The sequence below is a fragment of the Mauremys mutica genome, chromosome 8 (genome assembly GCF_020497125.1).
Source record: "Mauremys mutica isolate MM-2020 ecotype Southern chromosome 8, ASM2049712v1, whole genome shotgun sequence".
Taxonomy (NCBI): Eukaryota; Metazoa; Chordata; order Testudines; family Geoemydidae; genus Mauremys; species Mauremys mutica.
In genome coordinates, this window is record NC_059079.1 from 59,972,947 (window position 1) to 59,991,153 (window position 18,207).

At 48.1% G+C, this 18,207-nt stretch overlaps 1 protein-coding gene across 1 annotated transcript in view; it reads right to left on the bottom strand.

Moving 5' to 3' along the window:
* Positions 1-18,207, bottom strand: part of PAPPA2 (pappalysin 2) — a 186,200-nt gene that overhangs the window by 93,507 nt on the left and 74,486 nt on the right. Inside the window, exons 5-10 of the mRNA XM_045027914.1 lie at positions 14,924-15,116; positions 11,996-12,117; positions 6,567-7,059; positions 2,779-2,907; positions 1,044-1,135; positions 697-890 (exon numbers count right to left, since the gene is read on the bottom strand). Of these exons, the coding sequence (XP_044883849.1) occupies positions 697-890; positions 1,044-1,135; positions 2,779-2,907; positions 6,567-7,059; positions 11,996-12,117; positions 14,924-15,116 (1,223 nt within the window). The remainder of the gene's footprint in view (positions 1-696; positions 891-1,043; positions 1,136-2,778; positions 2,908-6,566; positions 7,060-11,995; positions 12,118-14,923; positions 15,117-18,207) is intronic.

Consider the following 18,207-nt stretch of genomic DNA (forward strand, 5'->3'; position numbering starts at 1 on the left):
GATGAGGTAGAAACAGAACCCAAGTCTCTAGAATCCCAGTCTAGTGCACCATCCACTGGGCCACACTGCCTCTCTCCAGAGCAATGGTATATGCAGAGAGGGACCATGTCTCAATGAGATTATTTTACAAAATGATATATTATTTAAGAGGATGCAGCACAGAGCTATAGGAACTTCCAGACCATACCAGGTCTATCTAGGCCAGCATCCTGTCTCAGACAAAGACCTGCACCAAATGTTTCAGATGAAGATGCAATGAGAAGTATGCACAAACACGCCTATGGGAAAAGTTTCTTCCGGGCTGTTCATCCCTGGTCCACAGCCCATTGAAGTCAGTGGAAAGATGCCCACTAACTTCAAGGGGCTTTGCTTCAGACACTAAGTGGTGGGCATATATCCTTAGCATGAGGGATTATATCCTTTCATACCCTGATCCTATAAGCATGCATGCAGTGCGATGGAAAGCGAAGCTTAACACGTCATGGCAATGCCAGGATTGTTGTCTGGATTTTCTTTTCCAGTTTATATGGCTGATTTTAAGCCGCCCAATGCGTGAAAGCTGCTCTGCTGGGAGGACTGAGTTGCATAGGCCTTTGGCAATAGGTGCTCCATCAGGAGGGACAGGAAAGGCAAGGACACTGTGGAGATCACATCAGGTTTGGGACTCCCCCGGTACAAGGAAATGCATAGCCTCACCTTCACAACAGGCTCTCCGGTCACCATGGAAACGGGACATGATTTCTTGTCCTGGTGGGAGCTGTAGGCCTGTGCTGCCCACTGATCCATGTACCCTTTGGGAGTGTAGAGGCCACAGTCCTGGATGCTGCTTCTCCTCTCAAAGGGCTCACACACTCCATCCCCCTCGTGAACATAACACAGGCTTGGCTCTCCTGCAGAGAGGCCAAAGACTAGAAGGTTAGTGTCTACAATGTTTCTGCTGGGGGCAGGAGAAAAAACTATACCCTTCCCTCGGGTGGCCATCACAGCCCAAAAAGGGGGTGGCCAAGGAGAGAAGGAATAGGCTGACTCAGCACATGACTTACCAACACAGTTGAAGCCTTTTTCCCTTTTACACTTCCCAGAGCAGCCATCTCCATCTAACAGGTCTCCATCATCGCACTCCTCTTCCAAGCTCCTAAGAGACCGTCAACATGAAATGTTAACGCCCTCTTGACTAGCTGTCCTTTGAGCTTTTCAGCTCTGTAAGGGTCAGGACCCCATGTTTAAGGACAACCCTCAAGTCAGATTTCACTGGAGGAATTATGGGATGCCAGCTACAAGGAGGGAGAGAAGAGTCTGACTCTTGTCAGGTGAGGAAGGAGTTGGGAAAGCCAGAGTGGGAGAAAAGAGGCCCCACCCCACCACCATCTTCCCTGGAGAACTCAGGGTGGGAGCAAGTGCAACTACCAAGCCTGCGTCAGAGGAGAAGAGCTGCCAATGATGTCAGATGTGAAGAATGGCCAGTTTTTCCACTGGGTGTTGGACAAGTCAAGGTGGGGTAAGGGATAGGGATGAGTTTAGTGACTGGGAGGTGGGGGAAAGCAATAGCCACGTGCTACATTTCATGAGAAAACCACAAGCAAAAATTACATGCTTAAGTGAATTCAGGTTTATTCTCATGTGTGCACCCACACAAGCACAGATACGCACACACACACCTTCACACTCAAAACTTCAAATATTCAAGCAACTTTGCTTCACACACACTCTTCATACACAAAGATGCACAATGTGAAAATCAATCTTGTCTCTCCACTCTCTTGACTTTGACTCACTGTTATTTCCCAACAGTTTAAAATTGTTTACTAAACAAGACTTCCTAAGCTGTGTTCCCAACCGCCCTCTAGATCAGTCATGTTAAAAGCATATCACAAATCTCTACTACTTGCCTCCCATTTACGCTGCTTGTTCAGTTTTTTCAACTTCACTCAGCTTGGACAGTGGAACTAAAGTGGTCATTCACTCTCCAGAGGCCCAGACCCTTAACTGTAGTAAATCAGCAATGAAGTCTATGGAGCTATGCTGAATTACACCAGCTGAGGATCTGGCCCTTCAAGCCAGTTTCCCCTGTTGGGTCTCATGCACTTAGCACAATCACTTTGCGTTGGGTTTCACAACACTGCAAGGGGACACTAACAATTTACAAAGCTGTTTTCACTGGAAAACAATCAAGTTGAAGTCAGAAAAATTCCAACTGGAAACATGACACAAATTTTTACCAGAGAAGATAGTTAACAATTAGACCAGCTTACCAGGGGATGCTGTAAGTTTCCCATCATTTGGGGTCTTTAAATCAAGTTTGGATGTCATTCTAAAATATATGCTCTATCAGAGAGCCACAAGTTACTGGGCACAATGCAGAATCATTGGGTGAAGTTCTCTGGCCTGCACTATGCAGGAGGCCAGACTAGATTATCAGAATGCTCTTTTGGGGGGTTAAAAATCTATGACACTTTATAGAGATTGGTTCTAGCCTAAGCATTGGACCAAGCACACACTGACTTTGGGGAAGTTCAGACCAGAATCCAGATCCAAACTCCGCACCTCGCAAGGCCCATCTTTACCTTCTAAGAAGCATTAGATTTTGCAAAACTCTTTGGGTTCGAGCCTTCATTCTTTTGCAATGGTTTGGCACCACTGACTGGAGTGGAGTTATGCTGGCATAAATCTGGTGTCATGGAGTGAATGATCAGGTCTTCTGTTTACCTTTGGGTTTACCCTACTAGACCAAATGGCTTTAAAAACATCTCCCAAACGTGTGTAGAATTCAGCACTTACATGGTCACTTTTCCATCTCCACAATAGGGAGAGCCGTGGGTATGGATCACAGATGGAGAGGGTTCTCCCACAGCTGCCCCAGCCATGGCCTGCACCTGGTAACGGTACAACTGACCCGGTGTGACATCCCTGCAGAAACACAGAGGAATGAAACAAACTAGGAGAGAACAAATACCACGTGGGAAACGTACGTCTGTATGTGGCCATTTGCAGTGAATTCATTAGAGGCAAAGGGGATGCTTACTATAGGTTATAAAAAGCATGTGTGTTGTACCTAAGCAGAATGGAAAGTTAACGGTCCTGCGGATGCTGCCCTGCTAGGTTGGAAGTGTTGCAATAATTGGCTGATGAATTTACCCTAATTGCAGCTCAGTTGTAAAGAGTATCTCAGTTTATTAAGTAATACAATGATCTATAATAACAAATGTTAATGAAAAATAGGTCAAGTTGCTTTCAGTAGTGAGTGTTGTAAACAGGTGCAAGAGAACAAGAGAGACTAAATTAGTCCAAACAAAAAAGGCCACGTTGATATAATTCAAGCACCATGTTGAAATCACGCTTGGTAAAAACAGAAAATGTGGAACTGGAAATTAATAAATAAAAACTGAAGTGTCAGATATTAGGCCTAATTGTGGGCAAAATAATGGAGACATCGGCTATTCCACCCACCATTCCCTTTGTGAGTCCTTAAAGAAAGAGACTAGGGGGAAGAAAATTAAAAAATAAAAGATGGAGGCTACTGAAGCAAGCTTCACAGTCATGGCTGCCACATCCACCATCTTCTGGGACCCTGGGCCTTCATCATCCTAATCCTGAGAGATGTCCTGACCAGCCCAGGCCAGAGAGAGGGCTCCAGAAAACATCACTGCCTCTACCAGCTCCAACTGAATCCCCAACAACACTTGGGATGCAACAGGATTGGACTTTAACAGCAGTATCATCAGCAACAGCTCCAGCCCATTTCAACTAACTACTTCTCTTTCCCCCAAAGGGCAGTGATAACTATCTGATACCAACTAAGAGACTGTCAAACAAGGGGTCCTAATCCTGAGCTCAAGAGACAGGGAATGAACATGGGTCCTGCACCCCAGAGAGACACAGAAGACTGAATCCCCAAGAGGCCTTCCTGACTTGTAAGACAAAGACAATCCAAAGGTGAGGCATGATTACCTTCTACCAAAGCCGTGTTGACTCCTCCCCAACATATCATGTTCATCTATGTCAGTGGTTTTCACCCTTTTTCATTTATGGGTGCCTAAAATTTTCTGAATGGAGATGAGGACCTCTTTGGAAATCTTAGACATAGTTTGCGGACCCCCAGCGGTCCATGGACCACAGGTTGCTATAGTTTTAAGTTTCAACCAATTTGCCTGCAACTGAAGTTAAGCTAACTGGCCTGGAATTGCCAGGTTTGCCTCTGGAGCCTTTTTTTAAAATTGGCATCACATTAGCTATTCCCCAGTCATCTGGTACAGAGGCTGATTTAAGTGATAAGTTATGTACCACAGTTAGTAGCTCTGCAATTTCATATCTGAGTTCCTTTAGAAACCTTGAGCGGATACCATCTGTTCCTGGTGACTTATTACTGTTTAATTGATCAGTTTGTTCCAAAACCTCCTCTATTGACACCTCAATTTGGGACAGTTCCTCAAATTTTTCACCTAAAAAGAATGGCTCAGGTGTGTGAATCTCCTTCATATCCTATGCATTAAAGACTGATGCAAAACAATTATTTTGCTTCTCCGCAACAGCCTTGTTTTCCTTGAGTGCTCCTTTAGCACCTTGATCGTCCAGTGGCCTCACTGATTGTTTGGGAGGCTTCCTGCTTCTGATGTACATTAAAAAATGTCAGCTAGTTTTTGTGTCTTTTGTTAGTTGCTCTTCAAATTCTTTTTTGGCCTTTTATACTTGGCTTGACAGAGTTTACGTTCCTTTCTATTTTCCTCAGTAGGATGAAACTTTTCTAAATGTGTGTGCTTCTAGAAAGCTAACAGATTGGAGTATCTCTGGAGAGACAGCAAACCTAATACTTTCTCTGGGAGGGTCCAGTAAGAGGGGCTGGTTCGTACAGTAGGAAGATTTTGGGATGAATTTGGGGCTAGAAGGGTATGAAGGCCAGGCTGTAAACAGTAGTAACCAGGTTGGGCAAAGCCAGGATGAGGCTTATGTCCTGCTGGCAGGTTGCTGGGGTCAGAGTTCTGGACCAAAGCTGCACAGCCACAAGACACGTAGGGATACAAGGCAGACGGTGACCGAACCCCTTACAGGCCTGCCCAAAACATCATACTTAGTATTGTAACCCATGCCTGCTCAATGTGGCGCTCTGTCCTCTCTAGGGGCCGCTAGATCAGCTAGCGATTGATGAGTCTGCTACAGCCTTGAGAGCGGTGTCTTTTAGCTCATGCACTAGGGGGGCATTAAGCTCCAGATGTCCCAAGTTTGATCCTGGCCAACTACAACCAGGGTCTATTGGCATTACAGTATCACTGGTTTAATGTTAAACAATAACAAAGTTTATAAACACCGTTAACTCCTTTAGCCCTTAAAATTAGCCAGAGGCACAGTCCTGAGCTCATTTTCTTCCTCTGCAGAGCTGGGGATCAACACCAGAGCATGGCATGTTTCCCCAGCCAAGAGGAGCATGGCCTTGGGAGAAGGTTTAAGGTGGGATTTTCAACAGATGAAACTCTCACTGGCTGCACTGGGAGCAGAGTTCAGCCAAAGCTGAAAATCTGGCCCTAAACATCGTTCTGTTTCTTAGGGGTGCCACCATGGGCACTAGGAATACGATACAGAATGTGCAGAAAAGTTAACAAGTACCATTTTCCAGAGCACCTAATTCACATTGACTTTCAATGAGAATTAGGCTAAGTCACTTTTGAAAACATGACTTAGGGTCCTAAGTAATTTCTGAAATTTGTACCCAGTGTCTAATGAACACAGGATCCTGGCTTTTACAAGGGGAAGAAGGTAAGCTGGTGTGTGTGAGGGATGGAGGGAAACAAGAGAGGCAACAAGGAGTGATGGTCCTCAGAACCTCAATGAAATTTGCCGGGCTTGGCCTGGGCATGGATGGATAGATGGAAAGAAGCCACACGGTTCAGATCTGAATCCAGATCTGGGCTTTGAAACCCCTCAAAGTTCAGAGTGTTTGAAACTAGCATGTACATTTAGCCAGGTAGGCAGACAGGGATAATTTGGCAAATTCCAATCTAGATTCCAATTTCCCATGTCTCCAAAGTCTGAGGATATTTGGATCTGAGGTTATGGTTATGGCCCATCTCTATATCAATAAAACATTCAGGGTGCGAGTATATCCAAGCCACTAGAATGTATTGCACTGTGGCACACACACAAAGCCAAAAGCACAGGCAGGCTTCCCCCCAATTCTACAATTGCCATGAGCCGAGGCTACAGAAAGAGGATCTGTGGCAAGTAATCAGAGGAGCCTGCCACTTTTCCGTCTAGGTGGACGATCACATGAAATTATCCCCTACCCTATGTGACTTGAACAGTCATTACCCTGGGGAAATGTGTCAAAGTTAAAGAGTTCTCTCTAGTGGGATACAGTTTCCTGGTGAGCATCATGCTACTGTCATGTAACTGTCATATGCAATGGGGTGTTTTGGGCAAACTCTGAGGCTTGGGCATTCATGGCACTGCTCATCACAGAGAGGCTGAGTTCTAAAAACATCAATGAATCCAAACGCAGAAGCCAGAAAAGCAAGGAGAACTAGAACAGCACCACAACCACCCCCGGCCTTTGGTGGGCCGACATTGCTACTCACGTGTCGCTGAACTTTCGGTGCATGTGCAACCCCTTTATGGGGGAGCCGCTAGCAAACGGGGGGTCCCGCAGGATCCTGTACCGCACAGGCTTACAGCTGGAGCAGAGTGGGCTCTGGGGCATGGAGGTTAAGAGAGCTGCATCTATCTCCATCCGCTCATCAAAGGTGTAGACCTTTACCCCAGACACCTTTCTGTTGATGCTGAGCCTAACGGTGAGGGGGGTGTCGCAGAAAGTGTCCAGGGGGCCCAGGTGGACGGACTCCCCATGCTCTGTCAGGATTTCAATGTCAGACAAGGCCTTGGGTGAGTCTGTGGAGAGGTAGGTGGTCCACAGTACGAGAGACTCCGGGTACACGGGATGCAGGAAACGGAGCTCCAGGATACAACCATGTGGCTGGGGGCAAGGAACAGTCATGTTCATGTGGTACAGGTGGAGCTCTGGGCTCCAGGCCTGCAGGCTGGGCTCACAGGGTTGATCCACATCTGGGGGGCCTAGACAAGGGGAGAATATAGATCCCTATAAGGAGCAGGGCAGTTCTTTTCAGTAGCAAACAGAGATATATAATCGTCTGTACATACATGCACCCACATCGAGGTGAACACCCCCCAATGTATGCACATACAAACACAGATACATACGCACATGTGCATACAACGATGCCATCATACGCACACATCCACACGTAGGCACCAACATACAGTGTGTGCTCAAATGTCTCAGAGCATAAAGATATCAAACACACCTGTGTTTCCATGCATAAATCCTCAGATCCCTAACAGCATGAAGAAACAAACATACGTATCCCACCTGACACGCATGCCCACACAGACATACACAGGCCTAAACATGCGTATCTAGGAATTTTTCAACAAAATGTTTTTGGCTGATTTGTCGAAACCAAAACCAATGGTTTTGTGGGAAGGGCCAGTCTCCATGAATTGTGCAACCGATAAAAAGTTGAAAAAGAGGTTTGACATTGTCAAAATGGGTCACTTCTTCACTGGCTAAATAAAACATTTGGGTTTGCGCATTGGCCTGCTAAACCCAGGGTTGTGAGTTCAATCCTTGAGGGGGCCACTTAGGGATCTGGGGCAAAATCAGTAGTTGGTCCTGCTAGTGAAGGCAGGGGGCTGCACTCGATGACCCTTCAGGATCCCTTCCAGTTCTAGGAGATAGGTGTATCTCCATTCATTTATTTTTATTTTTTTATTTATTTTTAACTTCATTTATACTAAAAAATGTTTCAAAAATGAAAAAAAGTCCAAATCTAAATGTTTTGAAATCATCCCAAACCAGAATATTTGTCAGTTTATCGATTCAGAAAAATGTTCAAGATTTTGACTTTTTGTTCCGATCTGAGAGGGGAAAAATGTTCAAAATCTCAGAAATTCTCACAAGACAGGATCACCCCCCATCTTATCAAACAGGTCGGTTCAAACATCCCCCCTTTACAAAGAACTGTACAATGACTCGGGCACAAACACATACTCTATATACCCGTGTATCCACAGGAACACCTGCAGACACACGCGTGCATTTTGTCAGAAACACAGGTATACCTGCACACACACACACACACAAACCCACACATGCCTGGAAACACACAGACATGGACTGCACGAAGCAGGATTCTGTGATTGGTCTCAGTGCCACTGGCATACTAACTATGCACCTGAGATGGAGAGAAATGCTAGAGTTCGTTCTGACCATCCCTCCCATTCTTAGGCACAAGCTGACAGAGAAGAACTTAAGGAAACTAGTTTTCAGGCAGATCCCAATGCAGGGCTCATGGCCCTGTTAGGTGAGTGCGTTCGAGTGAGGAGGAGCAGGGGAGCGCACCCAGCTGACTCTGAGGGTATGTCTACACTACGAAATTAGGTCGATTTAATAGAAGTCGATTTTTTAGAAATCGATTTGATACAGTCGATTGTGTGTGTCCCCAGTAAGCACATTAAGTCGGCAGTGTGCATCCACAGTACCGAGGCTAGTGTCGAATTTCAGAGCGTTGCACTGTGGGTAGCTATCCCACAGTTCCCGCAGTCTCCGCCGCCCATTGGAATTCTGGGTTGAGCTCCCAATGCCTGATGGGGCAAAAACATTGTCACGGGTAGTTCTGGGTACATGTCGTCAGGCCTCCCTCCCTCCATCCCTCTGTGAAAGCAACGGCAAACAATCATTTCTTGTCTTTCTCCTGATTTACCCATGCAGATGACATACCACGGCAAGCATGGAGCCCACTCAGCTCACTGTCACTGTGTGTCTCCTGGGTGCTGCTGGCAGACGCGGTACTGCAATGCTACACAGCAGCATCCCCTTGCCTTGCCTTGCCTTGCAGATGGGAGATGGTACAATACGACTTAGCCGTCATCGTCATCCCGTGGGTGCTCCTGGCCAACCTCGGTTAGGTTGGTCGGGGGCGCCTGGGCAGACATGGGTGCTCCTGGCCGGCCTCGGTGAGCTCGGTCGGGGGCGCCTGGTCAAAAATGGAAATGACTCCAGGTCATTCTCTTCTTTAAGTTTCATCTAATGGAGATTCAGTCCTGCCTGGAATATCATGTTAGCTGGAGGCTTCTGCCTCAGGCTGCTCTCCCAGTCGGCAGGACCCCACGGTTGCACCTACCCCAGCCTGCCCCTTGCTCCCATGGATCATGAAGCCTGGACAGTAGTAAGGAGCAGTTCATCATGGTGGTAGAATGTGCCTTTGGACATTTAAAAGCTCGCTGGGGCAGTTTATTGACTCGGTTAGACCTCAGCGAAACCAATATTCCCATCATTATTACTGCTTGCTGTGTGCTCCACAATATCTGTGAGAGTAAGTGGGAAATGTTTATGGCGGGGTGGGAGGTTGAGGCAAATTGCCTGGCTGCTGATTATGTGCAGCCAGACACCAGGGCGGTTAGAAGAGCACAGCAGGGCACACAGTGCATCAGAGAAGCTTTGAAAACCAGTTTCAGGACTGGCCAGGCTACGATGTGAAAGTTCTGTTTGTTTCTCCTTGATGAAAACCCACCACCTTGGTTCACTCTACTTCCCTGTAAGCCAACCGCCCTCCCCTCCCCTATTTGATCACTGCTTGCAGAGGCAATAAAGCCATTGTTGTTTCAAATTCATGCATTCTTTATTAATTCGTCACACAAATGGGGGGATAACTGACAAGGTAGCCCGGGGGGGGTGGGGGAGGAGGGAAGCACAGGGGTGGGGTAGTTGTAGGGGCACCCCCTACAATGGCATGCAGCTCATCATAGAAGCAGCATGTCTGGGGCTTTTACCCAGAGTGGCTGTTTGCCTCTCTGGTTCTTTAGTAGGCTTCACGCGGCACTGCTGCGGGTCCCTGTTATAACCTCTGTCCTTCATGCCCTTGGACATTTTTTCAAATATTCCGGCATTTCGTCTTTTGGAACGGAGTTCGGATAGCACGGATTCGTCTCCCCATCCAGCGATCAGATGCAGTACTTCCCGTTTGGTCCATGCTGGAGCTCTTTTGCAATTCTAGGACTCCAAGGTCACCTGTGCTGATGAACTCGCTATGCTGGCCAAACAGGAAATGAAATTCAAAAGTTTGCAGGGCTTTTCCTGTCTACCTGGCCACTGCATCTGAGTTGAGCGTGCTGTCCAGAGCGGTCACAATGGAGCACTCTGGGATAGCTTCTGGAGGCCAATACCATAAAATTGCATCCACACTACCCCAAATTTGACCCAGCAGGGTCGATTTTAGCGCTAATCCCCTCATCGTGGAGGAGTACAGAAATTGATTTTAAGAGCCCTTTAAGTCGACAAAAATGGCTTCATCGTGTGGACGGGTGCAGGGTTAAATCGATCTAATGCTGCTAAATTCAATCTAAACTCATAGTGTAGACCAGGGCTGAGTGTCATCAGTACAGATGGGCCCATGCTGCCAAGTTTGCCTCTGAATTCTTATTTGATCTCCAAACGTCCCAAGGTTGAAGGGGTTGGGGACTAGATCATTTGCCCAGGCTAAGCTGCACAAAAGGAACTTGATGCTTTTCTATAGGGGCAGCTGGCGGTTCTTCTGTCACAGAGAGTGGGCTAAAGCGTTAGGAGCATTCTGGGGTGGGCCAAGGGCAGGAGGGGGCATGGTACACTGGTGATCCCAAGCCAGCAGAATAGTCACTAGGGGACCATTCAACTTAGTGTAAGTCCTGTTCATCAGGGGCCCATCTCATCCCAGGAGCAGACTGGGCCGAGAGCCACCTTTGCCTCCACCCTATCAATGGCAGCAAAACTTGCTCAGGATTGAGCGCTATGCAATCAACAAGGGAAACCAGCACAGATGTGCTCTGAGCCATGGAAAGAGAAGCTGAGCATAAGAACCAGTTTCAAGTTCACAGACTCTGCTGAAAATGCCCAATTTTCTCCAAGGCCACAAACAGTGGTCCTATTTAGTGCCCATCCAAGGCCTGGATTCGTGTCACTGTCCCCATGAAATCCCCCAGGTTGTGCAGAAGTGCCTCTCTCTCACCCCAGCTGACACGTGCTGGTGAAAACTACACACTGGTGTGGAGAAAAGTTTAGCATCTGCTAAGGGGAAAAGCCAGTTCTGATCGACACAGCCATCTGACAGCCTGGGAAATGGGAAATGCTGAAACTGACAGCTCCAAATGTTCTGCTGTTTAACCAAATTGGCACAAATCTCTTTTTTCCTCATTTTGTCACTTTCTCTGATTGCGAGAGATATTTCCATCCCGCTCCAGTCTCAAGGTGAAGTTTCCAGTGACATCATGAAACCCGGGGCTCTTTCCTATGCCAGGGGCACATGCATACCAGTGTGATTCATGTTGTAACTTGTCTGGAAGGCAAGGCCTGGGGCAAGATAACCTGCCACAGGGTGCTTTTTAAACTGAGCTCCCTGGCTTATAAACACATGAAACTGGATACACCTATCAGTTCATCCCGTCCATCACCTTGGTTGGGAAGAAGGACTGTTCCCTATGCTGTGTTCTCCAGGGTTCTGCCTGGACCTAAATGACCCAAGAAATGAGATTGTCACCAACACCTTGGGAAGAGTATGCCACTCTCTAGGGCTGTATCAAAGCCCCTGGCAGTCCACGAGAAGGCTCCTCTTGGCTTTGGATCAGACCCTAAGAGTTGGGTGCACCATACACTGGCTTTTCTTTTGGTGACATCAGTCCAACTTAACAGATTCCCAGGTGCCTCTTTTCTCTCTCCAACTCTCTCTTGGGAAGCTGTTAGTAACACTGCACCCCAAAGTCGCTGGTACCTCCAGTACGCTCCCTGGGAGCTGAGCTTTACCTTATGCAATCTTCTCCCAAGAGGATTTTGCATATTTATTTTGCATGTTTAAATTTAGATAGATCAGACCGATATGGAAAATTGGGCCTCAAATCATCTCATCTCCACTAAGGGGAGCGGCAGTCACCGTGAGTGAGAGAGGACAAGGCACTTTACCTACTGCCTCCTCAGGGGTCCAGTAGCCGGAGGAGTCACAAACTCGAGGGGAAGAGGCCTCATGCACGTATTGGCTGAAAGTACCATCTTCAGCGCAGTCCCCGCAGAGGGTGCTGGGGTCCCTGCAGAACAGATAGAGAGAGAATGAGGAAGACTCTTTTCCCCCCAGTTTCTGATCAGACTTGGACTCTCCTCACTTGATCCCCCTCTGCATGACATGGAAAGCCCACAGGATCCAGCTGCTTGGCTTGTTTCTTCTCACAGCCAGCTCTGACATAGGCTGGGGAGGGAAAGGGAAACCTTCTGGTTAAGATACCGTACTGGTGATCTGGGCTTATCCCCAGCTTGTCTACAGATTCCCCGTGTGACCTCAGACAGGTTAGTAAACACTCTGTGCCTCAGTTTCCCCTCTCTAAAATGGGGGAGAATAGCCCTTCCTGTGTCTGCCTTGACTATTTAGACCACAAGCAGTCTGGGCCAAAGTGCGTCTCATACTATGCATACGTACAGAGCCTGGCACAAGTGGAGCTGTGCACTCAGCTTTGGCCTCCAGGTGCCCCCATAAAACAAATAAGTGATCGTGTTTAATTAAAGTGCCAGCATTAAGCTAATGAAGGACTGGGGGAGTATTTCCTGCTCCAAAGATAATGTCAAAACATTCCATTCAGTTAGTCTTGAACGCTCTGCAGTATTTTTCAGTCATAAGCCTCCGCTTTCCTTCTCGGGCCATTCTTTTAATGATGCGAGCCCATTTGATGCTTCAGACACCTGTCTGTGCACTCACTGGGTGACATATGCCATTCGGGAGCCAGGAACAGCCCTGCATATGAGCCATTTGGTGCAAGAAGGAGCAATTATTCCGTAATTGGTCAGGATGTCCTCAGAAATCAATTTTCTCTGAATTAGAAAGCATTTGAAAGGCCAGATTTGTAAAATGCTTTCAGGGGGATGCGAGACTTCACCCACATTCGCGAAGGGCTTTGAGCTGGTAGCTGTTAGAGAAGTGTAAAGTATTGTTCTTATTCTTTTCCAAACGGCTTATGGGCATAGCCGCTTTGCACCACCATTGTAACTTACAGCTTTCACAAGCCGTTAAGCTTTGTAAGGCCCCAAATGAAGACAATATTTAAGCCCTATTCACCTAAACAATGTAACGTGCTTAATTTTCAGGATGTGCGTAAGTCCCATTAAAGTCAATGGGACCACAGAAGCACATGCCTAAAGATGAGCGCATGCTTAAGTGCTTTGGTGAACACAGATGGACTAGTGAATCAGGGCCTCAGCTACTATCAGTGTCAGGGCTATACAAACATTTCCCAGGGCATTGATAAAGAAATGGACAGATTACATACAGTCCTCTCCACAGCTCACTGAAGTCAAAGGGAGTAATAAATATTACCTAGATCTTATATGACACATTTCATCAATAGGTCTCAAAGCTCTTTACACAGGACATAGAATATCAGGGTTGGAAGGAACGTCAGGAAATCATCTAGTCCAACCCCCTGCTGAAAACAGGGCCAATCCCCAATGTTTGCCCCAGATCCCTAAATGGCCTCCTCAAGGATTGAACTTACAGCGCTGGGTTTAGCAGGCCAATACTCAAACCACTGAGCTATCCCTCCCCCATAAATAGCCTTAACCCAATTTTACAGACAGGAAAACTGAGGCACAGAGAGGGGAAGTGACTTGATCAAGGTCACCCAGCAGGCCAGTGGCAGAGCCGGGACTAGACGGCAGGTCCCCTGAATCCCAGACCAGTGCTCTATCAATTAGGCCACACTGGCTTTTCACTGACTTCATGATTAGGACTCCGGCCCACGTGATTTTTAAAAATATATATGACGCAAATTCTACATCAGAGCAATAACCTGCTGCCCATCTTGAGTGCTTCCCAGCTCAGAGTCTCAGAGGATTTAAATATTAAATATTCATTTAGCGTAGATGATATTTGCAAACTTGAGTGCCTGACGTTAGGTGCCTAAATCCATAATCAGGCATTCAGACAAAAGAGGCCTGATCTTCAGAATGATGAGCCCCCACAATTCCAGATGAATGTGGCTGTTCAGCACCCTGAAAGTCAGGCTCCTTTTAGTTAGGTGCCTAGCTAGGAATTGAAGGGGCTAACTTAAGATACTGACATCTGAAAATATTACTGACGTGCCCAAAGTCACAGAGCAGGGATCCAAATCCTGATCTTCTGGCTCCTGGTCCTGTGTGTTAACCACAAGACCATATTCCCTCCTCATAAATCAGTAGTTTATCCAGTAAGTGCTAAGTGAAGCTCATTTTTCATTCAGTAATTGCGCTCTCAGGTTGCATTTGGCATTGTCTCCTGATGGCACACAACCCTTTGGCACTCTCCCTGAGGCCCCCAAGAGTGGAATGTTTTTTGGAGGACACTCGCTTGACACCCCAGCACACACTGCCATCACAGTAGTAAACTTGTAACCAGACGTGTTATTCTGGTGGACATAACTGGGGGGCTGAGGGTGTTGCCTTGTTCCTCTATTTCTACAAGGCAGCTGAACAAATCATTGCCCGCTCCCCACCCGCTCCAACACAAAAAAACCCAAAACAAAACAGGCAGGGTTTGCCAGCTGGCAAAGAGCTTGAGGGTTTTGCCAACTCATCTTCATCACCTTCACTAACTTCTGAAACTCCCTGGTTCAGTGCCAAATGACTTTTCCTAGGGAACCACGGACAAATAAATCGTGACAAGCAATTCCCAGTGGAAACTAGCACAGGCAGTTGTTTAGGGATCCAGTTATGGGCCAAGGTCAGTGATAGGACTACAAAACTGGTCCCTGGCCAAATTGATCTAGAGGAAGCAAGAGGCCATCAGACATGCCGGCACATTTTAGTTTACACCAGTTTTCCAGCATGCTCAGCCAAGCATGGGACCTTCTCAGCGACAATGTCTCTTACCTTTCATAGAGAACGCCGCTAATGGGAGGCAGCCAATGGATGGTGAGGGACTCTTGGCCCTGCCCAGTGACCACCGGGGGCATGGGGATCGGAGTGGGCTTTCTGCTCTGGCTCCATCGCTGGTACACCAGATCCAAATAGCAATGCATTCGAGCCACTTGGTTGGGGGTAAAACTGTCCGTGCAGTCATCGTCTGAGAGAGAAAGGAAGGAGGGGACTTGTTTGTGAAACATTTTGAGATCCTTGTGTGAAAAGCATTATGTAAGTGGTCATTAGCAGTATTAGCAGTATTTATTACTAAATATAGCCCTTTTAAGGCTCTCCTGGAGGACCAGAGAAGAACACAAATGCCCTGGGCTAGAGAGATTCCCCATGGCTTGTCCTACGTGACTCCTCTCATGTTATTTCTCCAGTCGGCCACAAGATGGCACTATTTCAGCAGCTGTTTGTTTTCCTGGGTAGACCTCTCTGCAGCACAAGGTTGCTTTCCTGGGGCATGCGGATGGCCAAATACCCTTGTTAGGCCACATGGGGATGAAGCTGTGGGGGCGTGACAGGGGACTCGGAGCACACCACAAGGTTCTTTTTAAAAAAATGAACATACAGATGAATATCAGTGGCGCTCATCAGATCTCATTAAGGACAGAAAGGGCATCGCTGCTAGTGACACTGCGTGGCTGCCATGATGAGGCAGACCAGGCATTTCCACATGTTCCGTTGCGCTCCTCCAACACATGCATAGAAGGAGCACAGAGCCAGAGCCAGTGCTACTGGACTGGTTTCCATGGAGCTATGCCAGTTTACATCCGCTGAGCTTCCAGCCCACAGCATCTGATGTAGGATCCTGCGTCCAGCACCTGCCATGACTTGATGCTGCCGGGGAAGGTGAGGAGTCCCAGAAGACAATCAATCCACTGTGCAATGGTGTGGATGGCTCGTGGGAAGCGTACTCCTTCCTGAGCCCAGCGGGTGACCATCTTATACCCTGGAGCATGAGATCTGATTACCTTGAGCTTAGCGCATGCATAACGGCACATGTTATTATTGACCCTAATACTTGCCATCCAGGTATCGCAAACAGCTCTTCACTCATCAAAGCCGCTGCTGTGTCTACAGCACCTCTGCCTCAGAGATTTAAGTCAATTGGAATTTGGAGGAGTTAGGCCTGAGTAAAAACTCAGTAAGGTCTTTAGGATCTGGCTCATTTCACTGACTGTCAGCAGAAGAACAGATGTTGGTTATATGTTTGTATGGCACCTTTCAGACCAGCGGCACCACAAAACACTTGCACAAGGTAATGAATTCAATTGTGCCGCTATGCAGTGGTTGTGCAGGCCAAAGCACCAGTTTGTAGGGGCTCAGCCCTCACCCTTGCATCGCTTTGGGCTTAGGACCCTGGTTTTCTTCAGAGAGGGAATGTTGACCCAAATGCTGAGATGTTCCATTTGTTCTGCCCCCAAAGTGCCAGAGGATTATTACTGGGCCAGCTTCCCAGTGGATATAAACTGCCAGAGTTCCGGTGAAGTCAAAGGTGTCGTGCCACTTCACAGGGATCTGGTCCTTTATTATCATTTATCAGCTGAATTACAGTCGAAGCTGGAGGCCCCAGCTGAGATCAAGGCCCTACTGCGTTAGGTGCTGTATGGACACATAATGAGAGACTGTCCCTACTCTGGAGAGTTTACAATCTAAACAAGCAGGGCAGACAAGGGGTGGGAGAAAGGAAGCGCTATTACCCTCTGTATCCATTTGTTCAGCCACCGGACAACTAAAGGGAGCCCCTCTAACCAAGCAGCCTGCCATCACTTTAGAAAATCCCAGAAAAAAGATCCACTGTGTGTTCTCGTCTCCAGCTTCAGAGAGAAAGGAGGTGAGCTGACGGACTAACTCACTGGTGCTTGGATGCTTGCTGCGCCTAGAATACCATCTGTAGTTGTATCCATGGAGTGGCAATGGTCTCAGCTGAGTCCAGGGGTCTGAGTCCAGAGGCGGCTCTAGCCATTTCGCCGCCCCAAGCACGGCAGCACACTGTGGGGGGCGCTCTGCCGGTCGCCGGTCCCGCGGCTCCGGTGGACATCCCGCAGATGTGCCTGCGGAGGGTCCGCTGGTCCCGTGGCTCCAGTGGATCTCCCGCAGGCGTGCCTGCAGATGCTCCACCAGAGCAGCCTGCTGCCCTCCCGGCGACCGGCAGAGCGCCCCCCGCGGCATGCCGCCCCAAGCACGCGCTTGGCGTGCTGGGGCCTGGAGCCGCCCCTGCCTGAGTCTCAGCTCACTTACCACAGTTTCACACCCCTGACTGCAATGGAATAACTCCTGCTGGGCAGTGGGGTGAGAGAAGAATTGGCCTGGTGGTGTTGGCAGAGGGCAGCCTGATTTTAAGATGTGCCGAGGACTCACAATTCCAGTAGAAGTCAATGATTGCTGTCGGTGCGCTGCACGTTTGGAAATCAGGGCAGAGGTGACTTAAAACCAGGCATCTCAACCCAGAGTCGGTGCCTAAATAAGACATTTAATTAGGTGCTTAAATATAGATTTAAATGCCTGAACGTAGGCACCTAGATTTGCACATGTTGGTCTCAATACTGCTTTGGTCACCCAGAGAAAGTCAAGCCAGGAGGGAGAAAAATCACTGATGCCAAGAACAAAGGGGTGAGCAGGGTATTGCCTACACACCAAGGGCCAGATACTGGGCTGATATAAATTGGTATAGCCCCAGTGTTTATTTTCTGCCACTTGAAGTTCTAGTATCAGAGGGGTAGCTGTGTTAGTCTGGATCTGTAAAAAGCAACAGAGTCCTGGGGCACCTTATAGACTAACCAAGTTCTAGGTGGGCCTGGATACCTGGGGGGGCACAAATTCTTGCTCCTGCCCTGAAGGGGTTAAAAACAGCCCTGGGAAGGGGCTGTGGCTGGAGAAAGCAGCCTTTAGGCTGGGGCAAGAAGCCTGGGCTGATTGGGGAAAGTAGGCTCAGCTGTGGCCATGCTCCAATCAGGCCCAGGTGGCCCCTATAAGAGGCTGTGAGCCAGAAGCCAAAACAGTCTCTCTCTAGCTATAGAGGGAGATGGGCTTGGCTGCAGGGGGCTGGACATAAGGTACCTGAGTGAAGCAAGGCTGGGGAAAGGCAGAGGAGCTGGGGAGCTCCAGCTTGGAAAGCCCCAGGCTGTGGCCTAGCTCCGGGCTAACAGGTACTGGGGGTTGCAGAGGGCAGCCCAGGGGCAGGCCAAGGCAGCAGGTCCAAACCCAACCTTGCTAGTGATGAGTAGGCTGATACTGCAGTCTGCCCC